At 38.9% G+C, this 15271-nt stretch overlaps 1 protein-coding gene across 4 annotated transcripts in view; it reads left to right on the top strand.

Moving 5' to 3' along the window:
• ITPRID2 (ITPR interacting domain containing 2) overlaps positions 1 to 15271 on the top strand; it is a 59930-nt gene that overhangs the window by 14160 nt on the left and 30499 nt on the right. For all 4 annotated transcript variants that reach the window (XM_045032437.1, XM_045032438.1, XM_045032439.1 and 1 more), the window contains exons 7-10: positions 63 to 161; positions 697 to 905; positions 2292 to 3010; positions 8508 to 8580. In XM_045032437.1, the coding sequence (XP_044888372.1) occupies positions 63 to 161; positions 697 to 905; positions 2292 to 3010; positions 8508 to 8580 (1100 nt within the window). The remainder of the gene's footprint in view (positions 1 to 62; positions 162 to 696; positions 906 to 2291; positions 3011 to 8507; positions 8581 to 15271) is intronic.

Below are 15271 nucleotides of genomic sequence, written 5' to 3' on the forward strand. Positions count from 1 at the left end.
TGAGACTTGAATCACTGCAAGGAACCAGTTCATCATGTCAGTATTGTCCATTTGTATGACAGCAATGGTATGTTGGCGAAGGAGAGGAGACATCAGTTCCATCAGAAGGGGAGAAGTATGAATTCCACTGGTTCTGGGAGAAGCAGTGCGACTGTTTCAAGGTAAAAGAACTATACATTGGAGGATATGGCACAGTTCAGTGGGATTTATCATTCTTTTTCTGCCAATAGTTAGTTTTTCTATCCCTAAAATAGACAGACTTGGCTTGATTTTTATGTATTATTGTGATTAGTAGCAAAAGAGGGATTATTAATTTGGTTATTTGAAAGAACTTGACATTTTTTTCCAGTTGTGGCTCTCAGAAAATAAGGACAATTGGGCCAGAACTCTGGAAATGCCTGAACTTTAGAAGCATTTCAGATTTCAAGACCTTTGGGTTAAGGTTTGGGTTTATAAATAAATATATAAAAAGTTTGGATCTGAACATTGACTGGGTTCATCTCTCTAATGGCTTGAACAGAAATGCCAGGTGTAAACGCCTCCAAAACTTGTGACTTGGGCCCATCTCACTGTGTTGCAGGAGACAAAATTTCAGTAGGGCACGGACTGGGGGGCTGAAATAGCAACCAGACTGAAGGGATCATGTCCTAAAGAGAGCCACTGTGTAGAAAAATCTCTTGTTTTTCATTTGTCTAGTGTTTCTGAATTACTGGATCTTTATGAGGAAGATCCTGAAGAAGTACTCTATAACCTTGGATTTGGAAGAGATGAACCAGATATTGCTTCTAAAATCCCATCAAGATTTTTTAATTCATCATCGTTTGCCAGAGGGATTGATATCAAAGTGTTTTTGAATGCCCAAATGCAGCGCATGGAAGTGGAAAATCCAAATTTTGCCTTAACAAGTAAGTATAAAGTGAAGGTTAATTTAAGCTTTTAAAATTTTGTAAACAACCAGAAAATGGAACCTGTAGACCAGTATTCTGTAAAGCTTCTATAGTCTCAGGACCAAAATTTGGTCCTATCGAGACTCAACAGTAAAACTCCAGTTTAATTGTAACCATTCCAAGAGGTGATGTGTACGTGTTTGGGCAGGTTTTTGGGGTGGGGAAGGAAGGTGCCCCATCATTATCCTTCACCTTCTGAGTTTTATGTTGGTCTTTTTGTGAGTCTCTGCTAAGCCATCTTTCATTTAAACTTTAAAGCACTGAAACAAGCTACAACAAAAACACTCCAGAGCCTTTTCTTATCCTGTAGACTCTTAGGGTGAGATTTTAAAAAGCGCTCAAGTGTTGACCTAATTCTGTTCCTATGTGACAAAACTCCTGTTGACTTCACTGGAAGCACAGTTAGGCCAAAGCTGAGCCTTCTGAGAACTTCACCATTGGTGTGCAGAGCATCAAAATAGTATTGAAAGAGGAGGAGCGGGGGGAAATAGAGAAATTGAGGCATTCCATTACAGCAGTACTTGGAGTGGGAAAAGCTGACTAAGTGTTGTCAGTACTCACAAGTTTAGTTTACTTGTGTTTCTGTACTGAATGTATCTATAAGGGCTCTCCTTACCTTTCTGTTTCTGAAGTTGTAGAGTGCTCTTACAAACTTCCAGTTGTTAAGGGTCAAGGGATCACTTGTGGTTTTCAGTACTAGGCAGCATTATAAACTGCTCTTGAGAGCCCTTGATAATTTCAGAAAGAGGCATGTCGGGGTTGCCCTTTTAAAATATCATGAAGATAGCCTATGTTTCTAGGTAACTCTTAATGTTCTTAAACTAGTATTTACATACTGCGTCATACAAAGAATCAGTACCTCTTTATACCCCAAGACTCTAAATTGTAGGTATTGAGGCTAAGCTTCTACATAAATAAAATATTATCTATACGTTTTTTAAATTTTGACCTTAGACATCAGCCTCGATATAAGTGTGTATTACAATACATTCCTAACATGTTGCTAATATACTCTTGAAATCATATATAAGGACAGGTGATCTCACTTTTACAAAAGTCTCAGAACATAGACCTGAATTAAAATGGATGACCATAAAGATGAGGGTTCACGACATCCATAGTGAATTTTGATGTTAATTTTAGACAAGGGAGAGAGAGATTTGGGGTTCAGAAATCTGGCTTTACCTGTGCACTGTAAGTTGTGGTGGTTTTGTTTACTCATTCCAGAGAAAAGAATTAGTTGCAAGTCCTAAGACATTCTTAGCTAGACTGTACAAATATTAGACACAATATCATCAATTGTTCTCTTAAAAATTTAACTTGTGCTTTGTTCTTGTGCTTCAGGTCGTTTTCGTCAGATTGAAGTGCTTACTACTGTGGCCAATGCTTTTTCTTCCTTATATTCCCAAGTTTCTGGGACTCCTTTGCAGAAAATTGGCAGCATGAATTCAGTGTCTTCCAACAAAGAGACCTCCAACCCTGCTCCTTTAAATCGAAGCAATACGGCAAGTCGTTTAATGAAGACCCTATCAAAACTCAGTTTGTGTATACCACAGCAGGCAGGAGAAAGTAGCAGCTGCACAACTCCCCCAGCTGTTGAAAAAGAGAAAATGCTACCTGGCCAAGAGACTGAAGAAAATGATGTAAAAAATGAATCAAAATTACCAAAACACTTAAAAAAGAAAGATTCTCCATCTTTGGCTACAGTAAAAGAGGAGATATCTAGTAATCAGTCCAATATCATAGACATACTTAATGACACTACTCTTTCTGCTGGAATTAGTGACAAACAAGGAACTCAGGATGATAATGTGCCTCATACAGATGAGCAAAAGAATGACTCACCAAGTCACCAGAATAGATTGTCTGAAGAATCTGGTATTGTGGACTCCTCCAATCTCAGTAGCGATGCTAATATATCTACGAATAATGAGCTTGAAAATAGCACTGAGCTGCAAAATCCACCTACATCAACTCCAGATAAAGAACCTTGTGCTCCCATAGCATCTCCATCCATAACTATTCTAAAGCTACCGCAGAAGGACTCCTTTGAGATGGAAGAGGTAGGTGGAAAGAAATGACCTTATTTTGCACCGAGTTGACATAGCCTTTGTTGTTCCCTACACTGCCACAGGAAACATTGAGACAAGACAGTCCTTAAACCAAACAAACCCAAAAGGCTGGTAAAATAGAAAGTTGTTTGATGTGCAGCTCCATGCCAGGAAAATATATTCTTTTAAACTGATTTTGCATGAAGTGTTTTTGTGGGTATTTTTATTAAGCTTCTAGTTTTTCCTCTATCATTTTAATTACTGTTTTTCTTTTAAAAAGGCTAACTTCATTTAAAAAAAATCTAATTTTCTCTCTATTTAGTAACCACTTATAATTGACTAGTAGTATCAGTTTAAATCTGAACTGAAATCGATATTAAAAAAACCCTAAAAATTGTTAGAGATTATACCCTTCAACAGAATACAGAGGTTAGAAAAATGGTCTGAAACAGTAGGGTAAAAACCTCAGCTGGTATAAAATGACATAGCTTCATTGATGTCAATGAAACTAGACTGACTTACAGCAGGCCTGGTTTTAGCCTAGTTCCTCCATTTATTTGCCTGCTGTTATTTGAGTTAGTGGTTCTGAGTTTGCTCTACAGCAACCGATGACATCCTTGGCTCTACTAGTAGTGTAAGCAACCTAGCTCCCTGCTTTGCTGAGTGTTAGTGATATCACTTGTTCTAGGAGAGTTAGGATCATTAGCTTACATCTTAACAGATGATAAAACATTTCACTTCTATGTTAGTGAAATGATTTTTTTTTTACATTTTGGAAAGTGAGAACTGCTCACAGTAATTAGAGGTTGCAGAATCCCATAAGGTCATCTAACTCAGTGGTTCTCAACCTTTTTTCATTTGCAGACCCCTAACAATTTTGAATAGAGATGCAGAGCAGACTCTTTTGGAAATGTTAGACATAGTCTGTGGTCCCCCAGGGGTCTGCGCACCACAGGTTGAAAATCACTCTTCTATGGATTAACCGATGTTTTGTGAGAGTTTAGTCTCCAAATTTGACCTATTTTAAGTTGTCATTTCCAGTGATGATAAAAATCCTTCAGAATTTAAATGTAATCTCTTTGTGACTTTTTTTTTAAAAACAAAATCTCCCACCATCTTGATTGAAAAACACAAACAGCAGATAACAAGGATTGCGTGTCTTCTTTTCAAGCAGGATTTAACTAATTCTATGTCTGCTGCAATGTTGGCACTGGAAAAGCATGAAGCTTTTCTAACACAACCAAGGAAAACTTGACCGTTGTTAGGTTTTGTTATACACATGATGATCAGATTGTATTCACAAATCTGAGATTTTTTTTTTCTTTTGCAATTCTGGGCCAATATAGGAGGATAGGTTGAAATGACACAAAACTTGGCGTCTTCCACTGAATTTTCCTTTGAGTTGGACTCAAAGGAAAACATGACCCAAAACTGAAAAAGAGACTGCTGAAACCTCTGCAACCCAAAACTGATGAGTTTGTGCAGCTCTAGTTGATATAGTTTGCAGTGCTATCCGTGCATAAACACAGCTGTTTTAGCATGATGAAGTACAATGTAGGTTGGAGTTGTGGTGAGTTTTTGTTTATACAATAAGAGTATATACATTTCAACTGCTTTCTAATCCCCAGGAGGGATTCTTATTTTTCTTCAGTAAAACTGAACGTTATTTGGTAGTTTTAATTCTATTTTCCTGCATTTTAAAGAGGGTACAATGAACAATAAACAATATTAGAAGCAATGAAAATAACTCTTCACCCACTCTTTCCTAAGCTTTGTTTGGAATGTATTCCTACACATTAAGAAAGATGACAAATCTATAAAGGAAGCTCTTCCCATGCTTTCTAATGCTTAGTTGGTCAGCTCCATTAGGAAGGCTGTCGCTGTAAAGCTAGCCAGTGTGGGAGTTTGTCAGAGCAGGATTTCCCTCAAGCAACCTCTCTTCAGTTAGCCAATTAGATTCACTAAGGTCTGTCTCGACCTTTCAATATTGGCTGAAGAGATTGGAAGGAGTTATGGGCTTGTGTTGCGAGGCAGCACACTTGGATTGCAAACACAACTCTGATCCAGTAGCTCAGCCAAGGTCAGGAGGTGAAAGGCATTTAAGATGAAAAGGAGATTGGCAGCTGAAAGGCAGAGCCTAGCCATCAGAAACAAAGAAAGGGGAAGAGAACCAAGGTGTCCTTCCTGGAAGACCAGTGCAATCAAAGGGCCTGTAAGACTGACTTTTCTCAATTTTTTAAAAAAGGAAACCAATTTAATTTAAAATATTTATTTCCTGCTATGTAACTTGTCTTAAACAAGTAGCTGTATTTTGCAAAATACCAGGAATTGTGTTGAAATAGTCTTACTCTTCCTTTGAGGGGGTGGAATCGGGGCCTATGATGCTAGATTTTGGCTTCTACTGTGCTAGGGGCACATGCAACAAAAAGTCCCTGCCACAAAGAAGTTATTATCTAAGTACAGATTATACCTAATCGAAGTATAAAATGAGAGATAACAGGTGGATAAAACCAAGAGATGAGTAAGAGTGAGGTTGGTTATGATTGGTGCTGTAAACAGCAGCCACGCCTTACATGCATTACTGCAGTGCCCCTCACTCAGACCTTTCTGGATGTTCTCTCCCATAGAGGTTAGACTGTTCGAAAGGATTGCTGAGCTCAACTTCAGTGAATCACTTCTCATTGCCAAAGCTGCCAAGAAAGATAATACAAATGACCAGTTACTGATAATTAATAACTGGTGGCTGATTGTGAGCTAATTGAGCCCAATGAGTTTTGAAGAAATAGCTTTTCTTGTATCTCATTCTCGTGGTCTTATACAAACTGGAATTTTACAAACTGCCTTTCCAGCAGATGAAAACATCAGCCATTGTGCAAGTTGTGTTGCATTCATTTTTTCCTACAAGGCACTCTTTAAAACACTTCATATCTAAATTTTAGTAATGGCATTGCTCAGGTTAAAGCAAATGGAGTTGCACTTGCTTACATTGGGGTTAAAGTGGCCTAAGATTTTGCTGAGCAAAAATATTAAACGCACAGGACTTGGACCTGCAGTCCTCAGTCAAGAAGTCACTTTGTGAGCTGAATAAAGCATTTTAGGTCCCCTGCTGCATTGAAGATGCTCAGCAGCCTTCAGATCTTAAGATCTTTGACAGAGTGTTTTAGAATCTTTTTTTTCCCCCTAAGCACATTTTATCTTTGATATAATTTTATCAGTTTCTGTTTTCTCATAAGTAAAGCTCAAACTGCTCCTGCTTATTTAATTTGTATTGTGTCATTTTAAACGCTATAATAAGCAAAGAGCAGTTTTTCACTTCGTGTTTTGCAAAATCTCCATGTTCCTTTTAAGATGTCCTTTTGAGACTGGAAGTTTCCATTTTAATACATTGGAGTTTCATAACACATGCTCTGATTTTAATAGAAAACAGAAACAAGGCAATTTTATCAGTACTTAACATCTTAAGTCTCCGTGTCAAACTGAGAAAGTTGAGAAGTGGGTGAACTCAGGTCAAGTGTGAACAAAGATCTCTTTATTTAAAAAGACACTTCAGTGACTGACTTTTTCCCCCTAGTAAAATATAATATAAATATTTCAATGTGGAATATCATGAGTTAAAGTAATCTGTGAAACTATAAAGCAATCAAATGCTCTTCAAAAAAATTGTTTTCTCTTCGTGGCACTCTTATTTCCGTCATGGTTACTCCAACATGGTGCAACAGTGATAGCAGAGATTATAGGTTGAATACATTAAAATGTAACTATTTTAGTTACAGAAGAATATATAGTAGCTTCTGTGATCATATTATTATATTTTTCATTCTAAGATTTTTTTTTCCTCTTGACATTGCAGCTGGATGTAATTTAGACAGCCATAAATTGTCTTAGTGATGTGGTCATGGATTCTAGCCAACCAACTTAATTAACAAATAGAGGAAAGTTGTTCTTTGAGGAATTGATTATAACAGGAGAATGCAATCCCAATTCTTTATTTAAGGACAACTAGAGGATTTGAAAATTTCTCTCAAGGATGAGTTCCTTTGAAATCGCTGCTTTACTCTAATCTTTTGTGGAATAGTTTGTGTGGTAATTTTAAATATGTTATGTCGATTTTCATATTACGCAGTTATAGCCGGAACTTCTTTTTCAGTAGCATGTATTTCGAGAAGATGATTGTTTTACCTCTTGAGACAGTCTACACAGTCAGGAAGAACCAATATGATGCTATTCTTAATGTAGAGTTTAATCCCATTTGAAGTCAGTAGGAGCTGGTGTCTTTTCCCTGCTGAAGTCAAGGGCAGACCCGTAGACTGAGTACTTCCTGAATCTCCTGTAATTAAGAAAATGTATTTAGCATTAAGCTTTATTCTTGCAGCAAAGATCATGTCAGTGTAAATATATTTTTTGCTTTTGACAAACGCGTTTCAAAAATGAGTAAAATACCAATTTTTGTGTGAAATATCGGTGTTATAGATATGTGTGTGTGTGTATATTTAGCTGAATCTAGCTACAGATGCAGTTGGAAGTTTCTCTCCTTGTTAATTTTGAATTTAGTTAGACTAGTACATTACTGTGGGTTTTTATTTTTACAGTCTAGCCTTGCATGCGAACTAATGGATCTTTTGTTGCATACAAAAAAGAAAATGTATTAGGGCTTTCAAACCAAACAAAGGCCTTTCTGTTGAGATTTTAAACATATTCTTTTCATTGTTTGAACGGTCATCTGAGAACTGTTTATTTAACAATAAGTTTTACTGTTTTGCAAAAGGACTAAGCAGTAGGATTAATTTTCCATGGTATGTAATTTGAAGTTTCCCATTTGGAATCTTCATGGCTTACAACATGCTATCTTCCATTTTATGTACTGGGAAACACAAGAAGCATTTCTACAAATAATAATGTAGCTAAGTATGGATGCAATCCCAGCAGGAGTTGAGCTCCTCCTAATTAAACTCATGTTGCAGTGAAATACTCAACACCTTGCAAGATGACACTAGGGAGTGTGTTTACTTCAAGATGGCCACTAGTTTCACTACACTAAATGTATTTTATTCACACATCATGCTTCTTATTCATGCAAGGGGCTAAAAATAACTGTATTTCCCAATGGGTATGAAATAATGTGAATGGAAAGAGCAATGTACCATGGTAAAGATAGAATTACATTACTATTTTAGTCTTATGTCAATGAGTAATAAGATTCTCAATATTAACAGAATATTGTCACAAGATGGTGACTTAGTGTTTATGGTAATTAATGTAAGGTGAGGCAGAAGCATTATTTTGCAAAACTGGAGGCATTGTTGCAGGGATCGGTATTCTTTTACAGTTATCTTTAATGCTACATTGAGAATTATTTTAATTTGCAAGATAAGATGCATTAGAATAACTGTTTCTACCTGTCACTGCAGACCTGGTGGATAAAAAAAGATTGCCTGAAACTGTACACAACGTGAGGTGCAGGAACACGTTCCACTGGTATAACTAAATATACAAATCTCCTCTCCTCTAGATTCAAAGCACAGAGGGAGAAGCACCACATGTTCCAACTTCTTACCAGTTACACTTGAACAAATCAAGAAGAGGTGAGTAGACTTCCAGTCCTCGGAGCCAGCAATCCTAAGAGTGTCTCTGAATTTTGAAGTGCTAACTCTGGGATTTAAAACTAATTAAGTAGTAATCCTCTCCCCACCCCCCCAAAAAAGGGGGGAGCTGCTTTTCAATTACGTTTACAATCACAGAAGGTAATTGCAAAGTGGCACCCTAAATTACAGGAGATGAGGCAGCTCTATAACCTCAATTAATGTTATGACTTTTGTACCACTGATGGCATAGCGAAACTGAAATGATAATTGAGGTTGTAGGTTTTTTTCCTATCCAGATCTTGTAATTTAAGATTCCCATTTAAACTAAAATTATATTATTTTAAACCTAAATTGTATGGTATATCCAGTTTTTTACTATTTGCTATGCTACAGCTGCATTTTGGCTACACAAAGGGCCAATATAAATGCACTAGGTGGAAATCCTAGTTCTTCAGGTAGCAACCCAGTTCAGGGAGTTTATGTAGCACATTTGTTGCACGCTTTCATCTTGAATGACGTTCTTTTATATTTTGGGCAGGGAGAGGGGCAAGGCAGAGGTTTAAATTCATTTTGTCATTGTTATTGCTTCTCATGCAAAGCTGGCAAATGAAGTTAATCTTTAGCTGTTGCATGTGTAACTAATGAAAGACTAGACCCTAGTGTATTAAGTGAATGGTTCTTTTAGGGAATGTGTACATGGACACCTGATCACGCCCCAGCAAAAACTAAAGAGACAGAAATCTGTTTAAAGCAACAATTTAAGAGATTAACAAATTTAAATTTTATAAAATGAGGTGGTCTTCTAACAAGAGCCGTAGACGTGCATTCGGTATGTTTGAGGATACCTTGAAGTGAACTCTGAAGATTGAAAACTGCCTAATAAGGATGGTTTCCTGTATAGATACTGCAGTATTTCCCAGAATACATGTACAGTTGCATTGACTACTCCTCTGTTGTGAAAGGTAGGACAGGAAGAGAGAAGGTGACAAGTTCTGTCAGTAACCAACCTCTTTCACAGCATCCCCATCTTGATTTCTTTTTCCTCAGGATTGTACACATGTATGGTATACCTGTCTTTAGGTACGTTTGATATTTGTCCCCAGGTAAAAAGTCCCCAGGTAAAAAGTTCTATGTGGTTTGTATGGTAAAGATCTGATTTTTTTAAAAGGTTTCCTGTTTGTCAGGCCTTCACTGACATTGAAGGAAGTTCAAAGCCTTGGGTAGCTGCACTTTTTCCACCCAAAACAAAGTCTTCTATTTCTAACTAAAGGTGTGTTATATAGACCTCCACCCACCTCAGGAAAAAAAAAATGTTCCCAAAGCCCTGCATATTGGTGCTCATGAAAGGTGCCAGAGAGCCCTGGCAATGGAAAACTTCTGTATAGCCACAGAACTGGTATAATTGGCAACAGCAGTACATGGGAACACCTGCATAGAAGTGAAAGAATAGTGAATTTTCCACGCCTGTGCATGTTATTGGCTGAATCTACCAAGAAGGGTGCTAATTGTGATGGGGACAGCTACTATCTGCTAGAAAGTAGTCTGAGCGCAAATATTTATTTCACATAGGACACAAAATAACTGCCAAACCTCAGCAGACTTTGTGTCATTATCATCTACTTCCCTGTTTTGTTAAATATTTACCTTTTATTGATTGTTGGGTTAGTTCTATTTGTCTTCTCTATTATAATGTTAGCAAAACTGTCACTTTAAACATAAAAGTTGAGACTATTCACAAACATTAGTTTCTTAGTTTAAGAGTCTTACAAGGCCATACCAATTTAGTGAAGCTCCAAGAAGAGAAGCATTTTAGGTGACTAGTGATTTTTGGGTGCTCAAATTGAGACAAGGGGTCTGATTTCAGAGGGCAAGTGCTCAATAAATATAGAGGCACCAAAAACTACTAGTTGCGTTGGAAAAAATCTTGGCCACTGTCTCCGAACAAGAGTTGTAGCCTTGCTAGGGATCCCTTAGCTCAGTTCAGCTCTGAGTGGAAACCCTAGTTCTTTGTTACAACGTATTTGCTGTTAAGTATTTTAACACACACTAACCTGTTTCAGTTGTATGGTTCTATTGTACATAAGCACCCAAACCAGAAATACATATTTCACATGTACTCTTCACAGACGCAGGCCTGTGTCTGTTTTTGGAAGGATATTTCTCTCTATATACCAGAGTGGTGCTGTTCAGAACAGAATGTTATGAATTTATGGGATATAAAAGGAGAAGATACTTATAATGACATTGTACTTCTAAAAGGAGGACTGTGGCAGCTTTCTCTGACTTGTTTATTGTACTTTGCAAGGCATTTTTAAGAGGGTCTGCAGTAAAATGTACAATATTTAAACTAAAAATTGGTGGTTATTTTTCTCTCCATTGAAATAGGCTGAAGATTACTAAAACATGCCTAAGCAATGCTGAATTCTACAGCAGCCAGTGTCACTCATTAGCACACATTTTTCATTTTTAAATTACTGTTTTTTATTATAAAGGGCAAGCTTATTTTTTAAAGTGGCTTGCAAATTATTAAGAACATAAAAACATGAGAACAGCCATACTGGGTCAGACCTAAGGTCCATCTAGCCCAGTATCCTGTCTTCCGACAGTGGCCAATGCCAGGTGCCCCAGAGGGAATGAACAGAACAAGTAATCATCAGGTGATCCATTCCTTGTTGCCCATTCCCTGCTTCTGGCAAACAGAGGCTAGGGACACTATCCCCTTCCCCCCCTGCCCCCGGCTAATAGCCACTGATGGACCTATCCTCCATGAATTTATCTAGTTCTTTTTTGAACCCTGTTATAGTCTTGGCCTTCACAACATCTTCTGGCAAGGAGTTCCACAGGTTGACTGTGCGTTGTGTGAAAAAATACTTCCTTTTGTTTGTTTTAAACCTGCTGCCTATTAATTTGATTTGGTGACCCCTAGTTCTTGTGTTATGAGAAGGAGTAAATAACACTTCCTTATTTACTTTCTCTACATCAGTCATGATTTTATAGACCTCTATCATATTCCCCCTTAGTCTTCTCTTTTTCAAGCTGAAAAGTCTCAGTCTTATTAATCTCTTCTCATATGACAACCATTCCATACCCCTAATAATTTTTGTTGCCCTTTTCTGAACCTTTTCCAATTCCAATATATCTTTTTAGAGATGTGGCAATCACATCTGCATACAGAATTCAAGATGTGGGCGTACCCTGGATTTATGTAGAGGCAATATGATATTTTCTGTTTTATTATCTATCCCTTTCTTAATGATTCCCAACATTGTGTTTGCTTTTTTGACGGCTGCTGCACACTGAGTGGATGTTTTCGGAGAACTATCCACAATGACTCCAAGATCTCTCTCTTGAGTGGTAACAGCTAATTTAGACCCCATCATTTTATATGTATAGTTGGGATGTTTTCCAATTTGCACTACTTTGCATTTATCAGCATTTAATTTCGTCTGCCATTTTGTTGCCCATTCACCCAGTTTTGAGAGATCCTTTTGTAGCTCTTCACAGTCTGCCTGGGACTTAACTATCCTGAGTGCTATTGTGTTGTGTTGTATTGTATTGTATTGTTTTGTTATTAGTGTTGTAGTTTGTCAAACACTGCATTGAGAATGCTAAGTATCCCTTAATATGGTAAGACCAGCTTGCTGTACTTTTTAAGTCATGTCTTGTAAATGGCAGTGAACTAGTTTAGCCAGTATGCTCAGAACTGGCATTTGTTATTACATAACTCAAATGTAGCTATGTTTTGCTTGTGGGGTTTTTGTAGGGAGACTGTAGAGAGAAATGAAGAGCTTCAGTTGCTTTGTGCTGTAAACGTAAAGTGCTGCTAAATGTCCAGTATAAAAAGTTATTACAAAGTTAGATGGAAGGAAGCTTTTGTTAGCTGAAAACAAAGTTCTTCATTTAACGATGACTTGCATTTATGCAACAGCGACTTCTTTCTGGCACCTTCTGAATAGAGCTTCACAAATACAGGCTGTACATCTGGGGTGTAAAAGACATAGCACTATGTTTTCAGTGTCTAGTGATTTTTGAATACCCAGCCTGTGGTTCCTTAGGAGTGCCTGACTTTCAGAAGTTGAGCAGCCAACTGCCAAAAATCAGACCCCTTCAAGATGTCTCAAGTTTGGCAGGCAAAATCAGGAGTCACTCCTGAAAATGAAGGCCATAGTAATGGACTAGTAGTACACATTTAAGGGCAATACCACCGTTAATTCCAGTTGATATTCACTGCTCCAGGTAGGGCGGGTGGGAGTGTACACACACGTACATATCTCTGTACATATCTACAGAAAGAGAGGCCTGAAATTAGCCAGATATTTGGGGGAGTTCACACTCATGCCCTCCAGGTGCTGTAATGCCCCTTCACTTTTCTTGAGGGAAGACTTGTCAGGGCTTATTATAGCAGTGTCTCCTGCTGTCACGGTTTAGTGCATGTTTGGTTGCAGACAGTGATCTGAGCTCCTCTCCCAGGCAGAGTCAGCAGAGTACCAAGTAGGAAAAAGGAGGCACTGAGGCAGGACCAGCCCACAACATTTTGGCACCTGAGGCAGGGAGCTCAAATGATGCCCCCATGCCCCTCACTTGGGCCAAAACTTTGAAAAGTCTCAATTCTACCTTCTTCCTGTTCTACTCCTCTCATGGTACTGCTCTGCTACCTACCCCAATAAAGGAGAACTAACAACTTAAAATGCCTTGTTCAAAAATGTTAAGTAACACTTAACTTTCAAACGCCTGAACAGCAAATGTAACTTTTCTTATCTGCATAGTAAACACTGACATTTTTATCTGTTTGAATAATCAAAGTGGTGCTTTCCGTGCGGCCTTTGTTGCAAAGATTTGAACTGCTTTCTGAAAGTCCACAGTCTGGGCCACGAACAGTTCCTGTCTTAGTATTATCCTCAATAATGGCAACTATGGCATCATCTATCTTCCCAATTTGGTGTTTGATAGGCTTTATCGCCTCCACTCAACTTTCCCATCGTGTGGCACTCAGTGGTTTCAGTGTCAGAGAGGATGTTCCCAGATGTTGCGTCAAAATTTGCCATCGATGAGTTGATGCAGAGAAAAATACATAGATGCTTTGAATTGCATTAAAAAATTCAGCAGCCTCACTAGAAGTTGATGCTGCATCACTGACCACCAAGTTCAGTGAATGAGAACTGCATGGGACAAAAAAAGCTCGAGGATTTAAATCTCAGATCCGTGTCTGCACTCCTCTGTTCTTTCCTCTCATGTTGGCACCATTATCGTAGCCCTGACCTCCCATGTCCACTATCACAATTCCCCTATTACCAGCTCCTGTAGTATCATCAATGTCAATAAATTCTAGAAAATGCCCTCTGACAGTCACCATTGCAGGGACATTTTCACTAGGTTCTGTTGTTACAAAATGCACCATTAAAGTCATTTGTTCGTATAGCTGATGTCCGGTGTGCAGTCCAGAATAACAGAGTAATATCTTGCTGACTTCAGATCTGCCACAATCTTCTGTTTTACTTTTGTTACCAGTAACTGTATGATCTCATTTTGAATTGTTTTTCCAAGGTAGTGGTGTGTGTACATTTCTTGGGTGGTGACTCTTCTTAGATGCTCCTGGAGTACAGCATCAAACTCAGCCATCAGCTCCACAATTTTAAGGAAGTTTTCATTGTTTGGAACATACAGCTGATCTGAAGTGCCATGCAGTGCTAGGTTTTGGGTAGCAAACATTCTCACAATGGCAATGAGCCTTTTCAGAACATTTTGCCAGTAAAGAGACTCTGATGCAGTCTTCTCTTGATGCTGATAATCTATGGTGGCCTTTAACCTTAGTCTCATCTCAAGCTCTTTCCACCTATGGAATGCTCTCTGGTGATTTGCTGCCTCATGGCATGCCAGATTTCTAGTCAGATTTTTCCAGTCCTTTGTTCCTGTAGAACCCAATGTGGCTGGAACATTTGACTGGAAGAGTTTGCAACTAAAACAGTATGCAGCATTCTGGGTTTTTGAGTACATAAGCCATGGCCTCTCCACTTTGTCACCATTGGGACTTTCATGACAGTAATGTGTTGGATGGAAACTTCTATTTTCATTGTCTTTTGGGGAACATGAAGTTTTCCACTTGCTGTGGCCCATGCAGTACAAGGAAGTCCCTCAGGCTAGTGCTCAAGTGGGTCCACAGTCCTGGATCATCTAGACCAGTGGTTCTCAAACTAAGGCTGCTGCTTGTTCAGGGAAAGCCCCTGGCAGGCCGGGCCGGTTTGTTTAAATGCTGCGTCCACAGGTTCAGCCGATCGCAGCTCCTAGTGGCCGTGGTTCGCTGCTCCAGGCCAATGGGGGCTGCAGGAAGCAGTGGCCAGTACGTCCCTTGGCCGTGCAGCTTCCTGCAGCTCCCTTTGGCCTGGAGTGGCAAACCGCAGCCGCTGGGAGCGGGTAAACAAACATGCCTGGCTCTTCAGGGGCTTTGCCTGAACAAGCGGCAGCCCTAGTTTGAGAACCACTGATCTAGGCTTAAGGAACTAAACTCTGCACCAGCTGTTTCTTGCACCTCCTCCACACTCTTCTCTGATCTACACTTTTCTGCTGTAGTAGCTGCCAGGTCACCTGCACTCTGACTAACTGGAAGATCAGGCATCTCCTCACCACTCACATCCTCACTGGGGCCGGAAGGCTTACCATGAACATTTGTGTCTGTGTATCTCAGGAGAGCTCC

This window comes from Mauremys mutica, chromosome 10 (genome assembly GCF_020497125.1).
Source record: "Mauremys mutica isolate MM-2020 ecotype Southern chromosome 10, ASM2049712v1, whole genome shotgun sequence".
Lineage (NCBI taxonomy): Eukaryota > Metazoa > Chordata > Testudines > Geoemydidae > Mauremys > Mauremys mutica.